Here is a 16,901-nt window from a genome sequence, read left to right on the forward strand (position 1 = left end):
GCTGCACTTGCGTGTGTGGAGTCTCTATGTGAAACTCCTATATGTCAATGTATGTAGTGTTTATGTGCCTGTTTGGCCTGGCGATGGGCACCCAGACTGCTGTGTCAAATCCAGACGCTGACAATGTGCCAGGCTGGATTCCTCAGGCCTGTGTTGGAATCCCACTCTGCTCTAATAGCAGTTTATAGCCCCTCTGCAGCGTCAGTCACACCACTGTAAATAAAACAATCACCATCAACCACTGTGTGGAAGCAGAATCTTTCACCTCGGACTGGCTATTTGTCTTTTTCTTATCCACCTCAGTGAAGGTTTTTTTTTTTTTTTGCAGTATTTCACAACAGGGCTCATTCTGAAACATTACGAGGAATCCCGCTCAGCTGAAAAATTGCGGAGCACAACATGACAGAACAGGCTGATATGAAGTAACTGGGCCAACAGTTTGCCCCTGTGTATCAGCTCTAGCTGAGTATAAAATGTGGACTTTCGCAAGTTCTTACACAATAGTTTGCTGGTCACAGAGGTATTGTGGCTGCCCACCCTAACACCCCTGTCTGGCTGCTGCTATTGTAGCTGTTTACTGAGAACAGCTCTTTGCCTGCCAGGCACATTTTCCCTTGTACAAAGGCGTGGGCAATTGGCAAGCTACAGTATGTGTGTATGTGGAATGTGTGTGTACCTTGGCAATTGTGTGTGCGTGCTGTACTTGTGCGTGAGAGTTTATTTCACTGGTGAGCATGCGATGTACTGTTGCACATGTGTGTTTGTGTATAGTATATATATAGGAGTACATGTATGTCACCTTGGAGCCATGTGTGAGCCGAGTGCAAAGAGAGCAGATCTCTTACCACTGTGTTATTGACTGACGGCTTGGCTCGAGCGTTGCTAAGGGCTCACTGTTATGAGAAGCGGACGGCTCGGGACAGGCCAGACCCGGGGACTGGAAACCCAGACGAGCCCGGCTGTCCTCCCTCTGTGTATGTGTGAATGGGTTGTGTTTACGCAGCCGACAGTGTTTGGCAGGGAGTGGGGGGCGGCTGGTGTAGTACAACTATTATCTGGGCTTCAGGGGTGGAGAGTGATGGAAGAGGAGTTGGCCGTGCGAGGGAGGGAGAGAGGGAGGGAGGAAGGGAAGAGGGAGGGAAGCGAGGGCCGCTGGCGCTGTTTTCACTTGGACATTAGTCAAATTCTGCCAATGCGTGTATGTGCAACTGCCATGACCACTTTTCTGGAAATGGTGCATGAGTTCATTTGTATATACTTGTATTGGTTCATTTGTTTGTGTGTATACATGTCCATGTACTGTATGTGCATCTCTGCGTGCGTAATGCTGCCTGTGTGATCACTGAGGGGGAACAGGTGTGTGTAAGCTGACATGCCTGTAATTGAGTGCTTAGCTGAACACTTTGGGACTTTTTACTAGAAGAACACGAGTGTCAGTGGAGAACTTCACAGATGATTGACTGTTTACATGCACACATGAAACCATGGTATTGAGGAAATCAGGCTTAGGCAGGAAACAGGAAAATATGTTCACATCTTGAAAACTTTGCACAGAGCTCATCGGTAATCAGATTTCTCTCCAGCCTACTGTCATATATTTTAACCAAGGCTCAAACTACACATTTTTTTTCTCTTTTACTTGTGCACATGTGTCTGGATTTTACAAACAGTCTACCGTACAGCTGTGGAAATGTTCTTATTTATTTTCATTTCTGTTTTAGTCAGATTTTGGATTTATTTATTTTGGATACACAGATGCAGAGTTACAGTAATGATCTTTCCCTTCAGCCCACTGCATTGCTTTCACAGTGATGCATTCCCTGTCCTGACCCTCTGACATGCACACATGTAAAATCCCAGTTGTAAACCTGGTTAAGTATAAGCCTATCTCTATTTTTCAAAGAAATCAGGTTACTGCAGAAAAAACCAGCAGTAACCAGGTTACTGAGATGGACGGAAAATACATGACACCGTTTCAGCGGGGGCCCCTGCAGTAGCCATCTTGCTCTGAATCTGACACAAAAAGTGCATTCTCGTGTACACACATGACACATACTCATGAGCAGGCATGCAAGGACATTGGGGGGGGGGACATGTTCCTAAGTGGCTAAAAACTAGCAGAGAATAATGTCTGTGTCTTCACTGTAGCATGACCTGTGATTGAATGGGACCTGGCTGTAGTCTCCCTGTCAGGCCTGGATTTATCAGCTCCCGCTCCACTGTTTGAGTGCCGCACATTTGCCAGAAAACACTGAGAGAAACCCAGCCAGCCAGACACACAGCCAGTTAGACAGGAAGCGATCCAGCAAAGGAGTTAGGGGCTGCTTGGGATGATTTATGCCTTGTTCAGGAATGCTGAATCAGTTCAGGGTGCCGTTATGGGAACTGACTGAATGGGCATTGCTTACTTTCTCAGAATGGTAATAGTCAAAATGTCAAAATGTGACATTATTGCCCCATATTAGTCTCACATGGAACTTCCAGCACATCGAGAGACAGGCAGAGAAGGAAATGAATCACTATAGCGCCTTAATCTGAATATCTCATCAGTGCTCTGTCGGCCTCCGCCCAGACACAGAGTTGGGCAACCTGTTGGCGGTTGGTTGCCAAGCAAAAGTGAAAAACTCTGATATGCATCATTGCTCTGCTGAACCACTCAAAGCAGAAGTTTCTCAGAGTGACTTCTACATCTGATATGACTCTTGAGTGCCTGTGCCAGTTTAAGGGGGGTGCCAGCATTGCAGTGTTTCAAAAATCACCCCATACGTTTGAACCGCAAATCATTCAGAAATCAGGAAGCCACAGTCATTTGTGGCTGCTTTCTTACTGTTGATCTATCCTGCTCGCAGTCTCTGTCTTGGCTTTTGTCTCTTTCAAAGTGCTGCCATTTCAAATCCTTCCAAGTGAATGGAGGGAGGAAAAATGTAGCTGTAAAAGCAAATCTGGACTCAGAAAAAATCAGAAAAGAAAGTAGATGCATGATAAGTGACTTGACTTTTGCAAAACACTCACTGAGCTGCAGCGTACGTGTATGTCAGTCCTAGGAAAAAAGCAAGAGGAAACACTGCAGATGCTTAGGCATGGACATTTACATAGTGAGTGGGAATGAACTGTGTCCTACTACTTGTGGGTGTGCTTGTTCCTTCCAATAAGAGGTTTGCGTTTGCACGCTTTGGTCTGCGGTGGTTCCCCAATGAGCTGGAGTGAATACTACTGTTGTTGTTTACATTATCCTCCTTTCCCCTCACTTCCTCTGACAGAGCCAGGCTGCAGCCCCGGCCGGGCTACTTCTACTTTTGTAGGTTTCTATTGTTGTGGGGAGGAAGCAATAGCAATTGAACGAGCACTAGTGGCCTTGCCAGAGACAGACAGGTGAGAGCCAGGGCTACAGATGGTGAGAGGAAGTCTGGGAGGACGAGAAACAACCCTGAGGATCAAAGACTCAGGGTTTCCCTCGATGACTCTCCTCTCCTGTCTTCTCTCCTCACCTCGCCTGTCCGCCTGTCTCCGCTGCCTGTCTGCTTCCTCGCCTGCCTGTGAGTTGTCCTGTCCTCTTGACATGATCAATGGCCCGGGCCTGTGCCGCGTTGCCAGGTTTGGGTTCACTCTCCAGTCACCGGAGGAGAGCTCGTGCTCCTCTCTGTCTTCTGGTGGGCAGATGAAGAGTCAGCTGGAGCTCACCACAGGGATGAGGGGGCACATTTTTTCCACAGATCTGCACTTGACTGTCTGCTCCCCCCCCCCGCATTAGCCATAGAAGGCCACCGACTAAAATCCTTTCATTGAAATTATGTTTCCTTTAATTTTCCCTCTCATTTTAATACCTCCTTCCTCAGGTTTTTGTACAAGGACGTTTGAAGGAAACTTTTTTCTCTGGGTTCAAGGGGGACAGGCAGCTTGGTGGGCAAGTTTTCCTGTTTGAAGCCAACTTGTGTGTTTCTTGACAGGGTTGTGTGGTGCAGGAAAAGGGGGGTGCTTGCTGCCAAATGTTGACTTGGCTGACTCCATCAAGAAAATATCAAAAGGCCCTTTATGAGGTGCTGTAAAGAAGAAAGGGTGTTTTGAGAGCACCACCAGACTGCAAGGGTAATTCCACTTTTTAAAATGCGCCCTGAGGATACAGGGCTTATCCCACCTGCTGCCTTTCCTGCTCTGCTCTGCTTGTACGCTTTCTTTGGGGGGAGCTATAGATAAAGAAGTGTGAAGTGTGTGTGTGTGTGTGTGTTGGCAGCAGTTTGTGTGCCATGTCACATTGTGTCACTCGCAAAAGTCCAGAGTTTTGTCAGTAGTGCTCGTAGCGGTTAGGAACACATGCCAAAACGTTCTACTCTGTATTTAAGTCTGGTCTGTGTGCATTGTGTACACTCACACATGTGTTCATACGTCTCTGTGTTTCATGACTTTCTGCTGGTTCTGACAGAAGGGTGTAAGTTCCTGGAAAGGTGTGTGTGTGTGTGTGTGTGTGTGTGTGTGTGTGTGCGTGTGTGTGTGTGTGTGTTTGTTTAATGTCTGGTTTCTCACTCCTCCTGGCCAGCTTGTTGTGTTTTCACCGCTCAAACCTGAGCTGTCTCCTGGTCGGCAGCCCAGTTTTATCATAGACCTTGTGTCAAAAGACAGCATAGCAGGGCCTCTTTGCAGGTGTATGAGCGTGTGTGAGTGTGTGTGTCTGCTGGAGCCCAGGTAATGAGCTTTCTGACAGCTGTTGAAAGGTGTTGCTACTGCTCAGCACCTTTAATGAAAGCATCTCCCCTACTTGTCAACACACACACATACGCACACATTCCTCAATCTCTCCTCAAAACCTTTGACCACTCCAAAATATAAACTATTTCTTTCTCAGTCATGGGGCAGGTTTCACTGTCAGCGATTGTGTAACTCAGACTTGATAGAGTTCCAACTTAAAAGCTCACAGGTGACTCAACTGCAGTGTGCAACATAGCTTGAGCAGAGCAATGGTATTAATCAACCTGCGGGAAATGAGAGCGTGTGTAGAAAGGTGTAGCAGCAAGGGACATGCAGAGAGGTGGCCGCAAAAAACAGTGACGGAGATCCTCCGGAAAGACTGGTACTGAAAAGAGGAAGGAAACAAGTCTGTTGTGTGGGACCTTGTAGCAGAAGCCTCAGAGAGATGGCAGGAAGACGTGGGCAGAGAGGAGTGAAACATACTGGCACCATTGACAAGGGTGTGGTACTTTCTTTTCCTCTTTGACGAAACCCAGTTCTTCACAGAAACCTTTCGGAGTGTACCGATGGTCACTCAGTCGGCACCCTGTGGTGCTGTAGCCTCTGCCGTAGGGGTAGAGGGCCAAGGGCACCCTCAAAGGCCCCACCTAGTGTGCCAGGAAGTCTTCCAGCCCACTGTTCACTATCCTCTCTCAATCTGCTCCCCTTCTGCTACTACTGTCTGCCCAGTTACCCGCCCCTCTTTTCACAGCGAGCCCTACTGCGTGCCCCTCTCTCACACACTGCTTCCAAGTCTCACACACTCTTTTACTGCTCAGTGCATTCGACAGGAACACGCAAGCTTTGCAGGCTGTTTAATGAAGGTAGAGATGGAGACAAAAGGCCCCACATGCCCGTGCTTGCAGTTTAACACAAAAAGAAAAATGAGCCACTCACACATGCACATACACAGGAGGGAACACTGGAGCTCACTGCTGCACTGTTACGAACAGTCCTGTGTTTGCAAATCAAATAGAGGCTGCACAGAATGGGCAGCGCCGCTGTCTGTGAAGTTGCACGCATGTAAATGACATAAACACAGAAACAGGCACCCTACAAAATAAGTCCATAGCACTTTGCTTGCGTATGGCACACTGTATGTACACTGTCCCCGCACAGACACAGCCTGTGCATTCACTCTTACATGCCAAGACTAGACCTCTGGAGCAAAGTCCCACCGAAGATTCAATCACACCAACAAGTCACGTAGACAAAATCTGCAGGCCTATTGTGAAAGAATACTTGTTACCCTGCCAGAATGTCATATGCTGCTCAGTTAAAAGGAGTGTGTTGCAACACAAAACACGAGCCGAATAGTCATGCCTTTGCTCACATACATTAGAAACACTCCCCGTTCCAGCTGAGTGAACAACAGGCAGCTTCAGTGTTACCAGAAAGTCCCGTGTTTTTCTATAGTATCTCTTCCTATTGTCTCTCCTTATCTCCCATTAGATCTGCTGTACCTGAAGGGACATCGATTGGCCCAGTTGACTTAACCTAGAATTTAATGTAATTGACCTAGTTGAAGTCACCTTCAGCTAAACAGCTATTTCTGTCATGTGCAGTTACATTTCACATCTAATTAGGTTGTGGAGAATGATGTACTGCACATCCAGCTCAGGCTGAAGCACTTTAGTGTAATGGAGGTGGGGGATTATTGTGTGTGTTTGTATTTTGCAGCTAGCGAATATTAACCTCTTGTGTGTGTGTATGTGTAGTTCGTAGCGATCGAATGGTATCTGTGTGTGTATATGTCCAGGGGATTATGCCTGGTCAGTGCAGCTGGGCCACTTGTGCACAGGGAGCATTGAGAGAGGGGATTAGGGAGTAAACTGATACTTAGCAGGAAATGAACAGTGGCTACTGATAACTCAACCATCCCTCCTTCCTCCTGCCCTCTCTCGTCCACTTCTCCTCCCCCAAAACAACTGCAGCCACCCACCTATCCCTGTTCTCTCATCTCAACCATCCGTCATCGGCTCACAGGCCCTCAGCCCTGGTGGATTGTCATGTAAATGGCGCCCCAGGCCTCGGGAGCGCTGATAAGGAGGGCCTCTCATTTCACAGGGCTTTGTTTTCTAAACAGTGATGAGCTGAGTTGAGGAGACCGGGGGAAAGGGGGCTCAGCGCGGCCTGCCTGAATGGGCCATCTCTCTGTGGTGCCCTGGAGTAGGTGGAGTGGGGGATTTGGATGGAACAGGCTGAATGGAGGCGGGTACAGGAGTCATGTTCTCTGGCAGGAACCAGGTTCAATGTGTTGACGGAGCCTGATGTATTTTCGCTCTCTCTCGCTGTTGTCCGAGTTTTCTCCGGGATGGCCTTTCTCTCTTTGGCTCGCTTTTCTCTCTCCATTTAGACGGTGTCAGTCAGTGTTCGTTACTTGACGCCACATATGGTTTGTCCTTTTCTAAAGGGTTGTCAGCGCTCGGTCTGGAGCCTCATTTGCTGCTGTTATTATTGCATAAACACAGAGGTTCATGGCACGTTCAGAGGGTTTCTGCTCTCCCACTGACCTTGCTGCTTTGTTACATTCTGGCCAAGGAGATATGAGAACTGCTGTAGAAACATTCAGCAGGCGTAAACTTCAGGTTTTAGATTGATTTGCACATTTGGCTTTGGGATTGCTCTTAAAACTAATGGAAAACATCTTTGCCTCCAGCAAAGTGAGGCTTTCAAAGGAGGAATTTGAATGTGCATTCTGAATAGTCAAATATAAAAATGCATATGAAAAACAGATGTTCGAGCAGCAGGCAACAAATGAAAAATGTCTGACATATTTCTGTTACTACCATTAATGAGGTAGTGGTTGGCCAGTCACAGCAGCTGTAGTAGCAGTGGTAGTAATGGTCATCTTGGTCTTGAACAAGACTTGCCCTCAGGAGCAACTGTGTCCTCTCCTCCCCCTTTCTCCCCCTTCTGCCCCTTTCTCTGTTTTTTATCAAATTCCTCTTTTTATGCCCCCCTTTTTTTCTTCTTTTTGAAGTCTCCCCTCTCTTGTAAAAAGCCAAGCTGGTGGTTTTTGCCTCAGCCTTGGGTGTGAGAGAGGGAGAGGAGGGGGGGTTGTAGGTTAAGTTTAGGCTAGCCCTCTGTGCTTTCCATTGAAGGTGCTAGGGGGAGGTGGGGGCAGTAAAAGTTAGAATTTTAGAGCCTCCCTGTTTTTTATTTTATGATTGGCTTTTTTTTACGGGCTGAGAGCTACAGCTGGTGGTGTGAATAGCTGCCCAAGGTGACCGAGTCCCAATAAAGTGTAGGCCAGCCGGGCTGGGGCCTCCAGTCCAGCCATGGGACCGCCTTTATAGGCCGCCTTACGAGCCTAGGCCTCTATTAAAACCTGGCAGGGCTGCACTGAGGAATTTAGGGCCAGGAAACAAGAGAAAAATAGGGTTTGTGTGTCAGGGGGTGGTGAGATGCAGAGTTGGGGGGGGGGGGGGGGGGGGGGGGGGTTGAAGTTTGAGGGTGACCAAAGGTGAAAGTTGAAAGAAGTGCTGTTGGGTAAAGGAGGGGGGCAACATGTGTGTCTGTGAGCTTGTGCAGGCTAACATGTGTGACGAGGGTCTGGTCCAATGTGTGTGCAGCAGCTTAGGTTTCTCTGGGGGAAGTATGGAATCCATACGCTGCACACTTGAACTTCCAAAGGAGCCTATATGGGCTCCACTTCGAAATATAATGAAGTTTAATGTACCATAACAAATACGCGACTTGAGGTAGTGCTGACGTCACATTTGTGCTCCGCTTCGAAAAAGTCAGAGAGCTTTGCACCAACTTTGCACACATGTACGCTCGTCATGTGTCTACTCTTTGTGTGCAAGATGTCATCATGAGGTGTTATCAGTCTGTGGAATGAGGAAGAGCCAGCTTTGACTCTCGGCTGCTACAGTTCACTCTGTTACCTGGCCTTATCAGAGAGCCTGTCAATCAGTGGGCACTTTTAGTTACTGCTGTAAAAGCAGTTTTGTCTCTGCTGTCAGTCATCCTTCTTTTGTTTCTCTGTGTTCACACAAACCAATAATCCCCACCCCCCCACCCCAAAAAATGCACCTGAGTGCTTCAGGGTGTCCCTCAGGGCAGTAATTAGCCTGGAAATATAAACTGTTGCCTGTAGTTCATACTGTATACCTCTTGAGCTCTTATCTTATCAATTTTGTTTTGAGAGAAACAAGCAAAAAAGAAATGTGATAATGTATCTCAATCCACTTGCAGGGGAAATGTTTACCAACTGAACATAACCGTTATTCAGTATCTCTTAACTGACCTCATAAATCAGATGGAAAAGGAAATGCTATCAGCTGTCATATCATGTTTACATACAGTTAAACACACTCGACTACATGAACTAATCATCTGCTATCCCCCCCCCGGCTTTTTCACAGCGGTCGAGACCCAGAGCACCAGCTCTGAGGAGATGGTACCTAGTTCTCCGTCTCCACCTCCCCCACCTCGCGTCTACAAGCCCTGCTTTGTGTGCCAGGACAAGTCCTCAGGGTACCACTACGGGGTCAGCTCCTGCGAGGGCTGCAAGGTGAGAAGAACCTGCCAGAGCCTTTTGAGCTCTGCTTTGTCTGGGTCTATTACACACATCCATAAAAATGCTGGGTTAAGAGTTGAAAATGAAATCACTGTGAGAAGAAAGAAAAAAATTAAAGGCAAAGATTTAAAATGTTAAATAGTTTCACTTCTCTGTTCTGGATTCAAATGAGAAGACAGATGAAAGAAGGCGAGTGTGAAAGAGAAACAGTTAAATGGCATATCCTCAATTTGATTACTTGACCATAATACACAATCTCTCCCTCTCTCTCTCTCTCTCTTGCCCTCTCCCCTTTTGTCTCTTGCTTCCTGATGCTACAGGGTTTCTTCCGCCGCAGTATCCAGAAAAACATGGTGTACACCTGCCACAGAGACAAGAACTGTCAGATTAACAAGGTCACACGCAACCGCTGCCAGTACTGCAGGCTGCAGAAGTGCTTTGAGGTCGGCATGTCCAAGGAAGGTGAGCCCCCACCCAGGACCAGAGGAGTCCCAAGAGATAGAGAGACCCACTTCCCAAAACATGGATATCCACTCTCTTACGCAGACACACACACAAGGCTGTAGATTCTGCCTTTACAGATTTCAAACATAAATCAAGCCAGTGTTAAGGCAGTGTTTTTAGGCCTAGGTACCTTGGGGACATTGGCAGTTGATGTTTAGATTTTACTTGGCTCAGATCTGATTTTTGGTTTACCACCAAATGAAAGATCCAGCCTGATTCACACCGTGTGAACCTATTGATCTGTTAATGCTCAGTCAGAGGCTCTGGGAAACTATGTGAGCAGAGGCAGAAGCAGATGATGAGCCTACCAGGGGTGGTGATCGGGGCGAGGCTGGGCACTGTACCAATCATATGACTAAGCGTTTTACAAAATGATTCTGACTTCCTGTTTCACCGCAAAACCTTCTTCTTCTGGCCAGCACAGACACTGCCTTCATTCATAAAGACAACAGAGCAGAAAACAAGATTTCGAGTTTTGACCTTGTGTGTGGACGGGCGTATCTAAATGGCAGCCACTTGCCCTTCACAGAGCCCATGGGACATGTATGTGGGTGTAATGTTTGTGTGGGATGTGTGTTAAGACCGGGATCACATTGTGCCTCTGCTATTACTGGATATCCTGAGAGGAAGGAAAGTATGGGAGGAGGAAGGAGAGGAGGCAGAGAGGGGAGAGAGCGGAGGACTGGTTTGTGTTCACCGGTCAAGTGGATAGAGAGATGGACAAGGAAGAGAGCGGGTGATAAGAAAGAGATAGCCAGTGTCCGTGCTGTGCTGAAGGAAATATGTTAATACTGTTAAGAGCAACCTTAGTTGCCTCTGAGTTCTGGTTTCCACTAGTGAGCAAGATGTCCTTGGCAGTGGTGAAAGACACTAAGCATGAGTGCTGTGGATGTTTTTACATGTGATCACAGATAGAGAAGAGGAACATTCTGTAGCTGATCTCTGACATAGCATGAGGAAAGGATTTTGTATGAAATAATAGCAAGCCCCTCTTTCATTGGCTTTGTTTTCTTGTTTTCTCTTCATACAGCGGTGCGTAATGACAGAAACAAGAAGAAGAAGGATGTGAAGGAGGAGGTGGTGCTTCCTGAGAGCTATGAGCTAAGCGGAGAGCTAGAGGAGTTGGTCAATAAAGTCAGCAAAGCTCACCAAGAAACCTTCCCGTCACTTTGCCAGTTGGGCAAATACACCACCGTAAGTCACACACCCTACAACTGTTGTTCACCCGTACTGTGTGTGGTAACTTTCTCCAAGCTATGCCGTCACTGAGGACTCCTGAATTGCATGCAAAGACGTAAATTTACCGTAGCTTTCCCAACAGAGTGGTGGCTTAACTAATTCAGTTCCCCATTAAGCCATCTGTGTGGCCTCTGAATGATTGATGTAACATGTAAATAAGTTTTTTTTTTCCTTGATTGATGTAAAATGTAAATGTGTTGTGAGGCACGGACACGCTCTGCCTTGATGCAAACAGGGTTGCACACCACCTCTGTTTACAACATGCTGAAACATGGGTGTATTCCTGTTGTGTCTGTGTGTCCAGAACTCCAGCTCAGACCACCGCGTCCAGCTGGATCTGGGTCTATGGGACAAGTTCAGCGAGCTCTCCACCAAATGCATCATCAAGATTGTGGAATTCGCCAAGCGGCTGCCAGGTTTCACCACCCTCACCATCGCGGACCAGATTACTCTACTTAAGTCGGCCTGCCTGGACATACTGGTGAGGAACCCGCTGTATTTGTTTTTCCCCTTTGTCCTCTTCACTCAGTTTGGTAAATAAAGAACTGGAGAAAAAACTGTTCAGTCTGAGATGAGGGAACACTGGCATCTAGTGGTGAAAAGTGGTAGTGCAGGATGGTTTGCCCAAATAATATGCCGGGCTTGAGAATAGTTACAGCTAATATCTATCTGTTTAGCTACTGTGGATACTTTTGTGCTGTAGGAAATCTTCCTACATCGCCTGTATGTCTTCACATTTTGCTCTCTGCTTATAAAGTTTTCCACCTTATTTTGCTCACAGATGCTGAGGATCTGCACACGCTACACCCCAGAACAGGACACTATGACCTTCTCAGATGGCCTGACTCTGAACCGGACTCAGATGCACAACGCCGGCTTCGGACCGCTCACAGACCTGGTGTTTGCGTTCGCTGGCCAGCTTCTACCCCTGGAGATGGACGACACAGAAACTGGCCTCCTCAGTGCCATCTGCCTCATCTGTGGAGGTACTGCAGCTTATACATACACACACACACACACACACAATGATTACACCAGTTGAAGAGAGGAAGTGTTCTTACAATACTAAAACTTTTACAGTTCTTTTATTTGTTTAGTGTAATGTCCAATTTTGATAAATAATAGATTACGTAATGTGTTTTCTCCTTCCTTGTCAGACCGTATGGATCTAGAAGAGCCCCAGAAAGTGGATAAGCTGCAGGAGCCTCTGCTTGAGGCTCTGAAGATCTACGCTCGCCGCCGCCGCCCCAACAAACCTCATATGTTTCCACGCATGCTGATGAAGATCACTGACCTCAGGGGCATCAGCACCAAGGGTCAGTATGAAGAGAGTGATTTTGAAAAATGGTTGGATTGCTTTAGTAACAGCTTAATATGCTAAATATCCACTATCTTCAGTCCTTTATTGTTTCATTTGTTCTCTATGTGCCAGGGAAGTCACATGATATGCATGACATCCATGTTTTCTCTTTCCAGGTGCGGAGAGAGCCATCACTCTGAAGATGGAGATCCCAGGGCCAATGCCTCCCCTGATCAGGGAGATGCTTGAGAACCCAGAAGCTTTCGACGACCAAACAGAGTGCAACGAGAGCCCGCCCCCTCCACCTCCGCTGCCGCCCCCACCCCCAGCCCTGGTCCTGAAGCAGGAGGCCGAGGATGAGGACGACAGCTGGGCCACGGAGAACGGGAGCGAGCCGTCGCCAGCGGAGGAGGAGGACGAGGACGACGAGGACGATGCGGGAGAAGAGGAGCGAGACAGGGGCTCGGACAGTGACGGGGAGTCCTGGGGGGTCCTGGATGCCATAGATGGGTCAAGGAAAGGCCTCGTTGGGAGAGCGCAGTGAACAGAGCATTTCATACATACATGCATACATACACTAACGCACATGCAGGTTCACACACACATACACACACACACATAGTACAGACATACAGCACAACCTCACTCACTCTCCCACCTCAAGAAAATGCTGGCCTTCCCTCCCCTCCCTCCCCCCTTCTCTCTCTTTACTGCACATCACTGTGTCCTCCTCCGCAGAGCACAGCAGAGCCTTATGTGTACAGACACTTCTAACTCAGGCCACATGGTCCATGACAAGTGAACTACAGAAAAGCAGAGTAAAGGAGAGATGACAGTAAATCATATGAACTCCTGGCATAGCCAAGAGGGAAGTTAACATGACAAAAAGAACATCACCTCTTTGAGAAAGCTAAATGTCTCTTTTTTTCCACTATTGTTGTTTATATCTAAAATAGGGGAACGGCCAAACCAGACACCAGAACTGAGCAGTTGATTCCGATGGATTACAACAAGCACATTTCTCAAAAGAAAACAAGAGCACAGGGCAAAACCAAATCGAGTATGCTAATCTTTTGTTTTTTTTTTGTGGTTATTGCTTTTGAATATTGTTTTCAGTTTTTCTTTTTTTCAATTTATGAATAAGTCCATACATATCTATATACCATTATATTTTTGTCTTTATTTGTTATTCTGGTTTTATATATGAATTCTTTAGACAAGTTTTTTCTTTGAAGAGCTTTCCTGAGAAGATATTCAGAGGGAAAGAAGGGTAATCAGAACTGGCTGGGTCTTCCTTATCAGCTACATATGCTTGGCTGGGGCTTTTTTGGGCACTTTGGCTCACTGTGGATGTCAATGATAATCAACCCAGAGGACTATTGTTATGTTGCAGTGACTTTAATCAGTTTCTGTTATCAGGGAATTGGCATTATTCTATTTTTTGCTCTCGTTGCAGCCAACACACGCTGTCAATGCGGAAAGTAACTATCTATGTGCCAAAGTTAGGAAAAGTCATCTTCGGAGCATGAGTTTGACTACTGGCAGGGACTCCAGCCACGATCCAGCGATCCTCACAGCAGAGCGCTCACTCACACATGCACTAAGACAGACACATCCTTGATCTCATGCATGGTATATACACACAAAAGCATACAGACAGACACACACACACACTCCTTTCACTCTACCCTCAGCTGTAGGAGATGTGCCGACCTGGCATCGAGTGCCTGGACAGAGATTTACACTTGATCGTATATGTAGCACTTTTGTGATCCTCTATTCAAGCAGGGCACACCTCATCTGCTGAGGGTAGAGTTACTGTCTGTGAGTTTGTATCTCCGTTAGCACGTCCCACACGAGGACAACGTCAACAAATTGAATACAATCAACCCTAGAGCACTGCCCGATTATGTCAGTAGCCGAATACACACTTTCAGCACAGAACAAAAACATCCTCACATGGCGGCGACATTATATGCATCGATACGATGATCAAAGACATATGCAAGTCGAAAAGCAGGAATCCTTATGGAAGACATTTTGGAATCAGACTCAGGGCTTTTCAGTAAGGACCAAACCCTAGCTGCTTTCAGGCACGCTAGAAACAGGCAATATTTATGTGTGTATTCTTGACTCCGTTTCGATCAGCTCAGACCCCCCTCTGCGTGTACATAGAAGGTAACAAGTCTGAAAAACAGCATGGATGCCAGCAGACTGACTCTCCCAGTGGGGAGGGGCAAATCATCATCATCATCTTCATCCTCCTCATCATCGTCGTCATCGCAGCCCCCTCCCTGCCTGTGCTCGCGCTGGCATCCATGCAGCAAACTGCCTTCTCATCCCAAAAGCCATTATATCAACTTGTCTTCTTGTGTATATCCTCACTTCTCTTTAAAGGAGCTGCAGAGGATTATGTGTTCTCGTGTATCATTTCTTTATTGCCAAAATGTCTCAGTAGGCGATCAGCTGGGAGAGTGCAGCTGATATACAGTACAGAGGGTTTTTGGTTTTTTTTGTTTTTTTGTTTGTTTTTTTTGTCTCTCTTCGAAGCAATATGAACGTTCTCTCTGTAGTGGTGAGAGGTCCCATCTTCTGAATACGGGCAGGTCTCCTCATTTAGAGTTGAGTGTGTGTGTGCGTGTGCGTGTGTGTGTGTGTGTGTGTGTGTGCGTGTGTGTGTGTGTGTGTGTGTGAATGCTGTAACACAGTTTCAGTCATAGGGTGAATGTGTGTGTGTGTGTGTGTGAATGCTGTAACACGGTTTCAGTCATAGGGTGAATGTCCTCGGTATGGTGCTATCACACAGAAACTCTTGTGTGATGACCTCATCCTTTCTCTCTGCTGGGCTGCCATGATATTAACCGTGGTAATGCAGGCAGAATATTGAGATTATGTTGTTCTGTTTTTGTTTTTCAACAAGTTGTTGTCTACCCTCTGTTTATGTCAACTCTTGTCATACAAAGAAAAGCCATATAAACAGTAAGAGGCACAATAAACTACTTTTGTGAGATTACTGGACCTTTTTTTTAATTACATTCCTCCTCCTCGTGCAAAAACATGATTGGAAACTTCACTCATACAAGCGTTGTAGTTAGTAGAAAACACTGTGGATAAGAAGTTTTGAGTGAATATAACCAAACATTACCAGGATGCATCAGTAGAGGGAGCTCTTGCACCGTGACTGCAGGGTATGCTGCATGCAGTAGTGTTCACCCTGCATGGAGGATGAGAGCAGGGTCTGTTGGGTCATGGAGAGCTGAGGGTGCAGAGGCTAATAAATCACAGCCTCCTGCTGAACAAGGACATCAGATAAAGGTCTGTTCCTAAGATTTGTTCATTCTGCAGTTAGAGGAGTGCAGGTGGTAGAGTAAAAAAAAAAAAAAAAATCATCACAGAGTTACTATTTTGCCCAGTTTTTGTTTCACAGATAGAGCAGTCTAGAAGTTAAAAAGTAAATCTGTCTGTTATGATGTATTTACTGAATTTCATAAAGGTGGACAGTGTGTAATGGAAAAAGCAGAGCACCAGTGAAAGCCCACAGCACACCACAACACAGCAAATTAATAAAGAAAGTGCAGATAAGATAGAAATAATGTATCTAATTTTTTAGATGCATTAGAGTAAGAGAAATATATCAGATATGTTCAGTAATTTTTAAAGTAAAAATAATGTCATAAATGATTGTAATCTGACTATTTTGTGGTAATCATTTTTGGCTCTATAAAGGTGTCATAGGCATTTAAAAAAATATATAATTCTTTACTTTTCATGGACTAAACAAATCGATAAATCAGAGTCATCACCAATGAAAATAAACATTAGTTACAGCCCTATATTGGTCACGTCCATATTAGAGTTCTGCCAGGAAAAACGAAAACGATGCTTCCAGCTCAACAGTCAGCACATGGTCCCACATGGTGTCAAGTTTTATTGGACTCAAATGATATTTGATCTTGTACAAGAAATCTGAAAACAGTTTTTGGTAATGACCTGTAGAATATGAAAGGACATCAGGGCCTGAAACTCAACTCTGAGTCTACAAATTTGTGAGAATATCTCAAAAACCTTCACACAGCTGTGCAAACCACATACACCACACTTTTTTTTTTTTTTAATAACTCCTACCTTAGATACATCACTGTCACTGATGTGATCAACTTCTCTTGATATCATGATAAAGAACAGGTACCCTCTTAGTAAAGAGCTACTGATAGTAAACATCTCTTTTTTTTCAGTGTACCAGTGTGGGATACTAATGCCTCACCTTGATTTTATTAATAGAGAGACAAAGAGAGAGAGAGAGAGAGAGAGAGAGAGAGAGAATCAGAGGAGGGTGATAAACAGAGATGAGATTCTATCAATTATATGATTGCTTTAATTAACTATCATTAAAGACAGATCAATAACGCCAGACTGGAATTAAAATAAGGTCCATACATTATACACTATTTTACAAGGAACAATCAAACGGCCTCATATACTGAGCCCCTGGAAGGTGTTGCCATGGGAACCCATGGGAGGGTTTGGGTGTGCTTGGGGGAATTTAAAGGAGCAGGGGAAGATTTCTATATACTCATCCTTCCACATCAGTGATATTTGATTAACTAATTA

At 45.9% G+C, this 16,901-nt stretch overlaps 1 protein-coding gene across 3 annotated transcripts in view; it reads left to right on the plus strand.

The window, feature by feature from the left end:
- rarga (retinoic acid receptor gamma a) overlaps positions 1-15,303 on the plus strand; it is a 45,889-nt gene extending 30,586 nt beyond the window's left edge. For all 3 annotated transcript variants that reach the window (XM_051071211.1, XM_018665925.2, XM_018665926.2), the window contains 7 exons: positions 9,093-9,241; positions 9,568-9,709; positions 10,782-10,945; positions 11,295-11,471; positions 11,772-11,976; positions 12,148-12,306; positions 12,467-15,303. In XM_051071211.1, coding sequence (XP_050927168.1) covers positions 9,093-9,241; positions 9,568-9,709; positions 10,782-10,945; positions 11,295-11,471; positions 11,772-11,976; positions 12,148-12,306; positions 12,467-12,834 — 1,364 coding nt within the window. In that variant the 3' untranslated portion in view covers positions 12,835-15,303. The remainder of the gene's footprint in view (positions 1-9,092; positions 9,242-9,567; positions 9,710-10,781; positions 10,946-11,294; positions 11,472-11,771; positions 11,977-12,147; positions 12,307-12,466) is intronic.
- Positions 15,304-16,901: the final 1,598 nt, after the last annotated feature.

The sequence above is a fragment of the Lates calcarifer genome, linkage group LG6, assembly GCF_001640805.2.
Source record: "Lates calcarifer isolate ASB-BC8 linkage group LG6, TLL_Latcal_v3, whole genome shotgun sequence".
Classification (NCBI taxonomy): domain Eukaryota; kingdom Metazoa; phylum Chordata; class Actinopteri; family Centropomidae; genus Lates; species Lates calcarifer.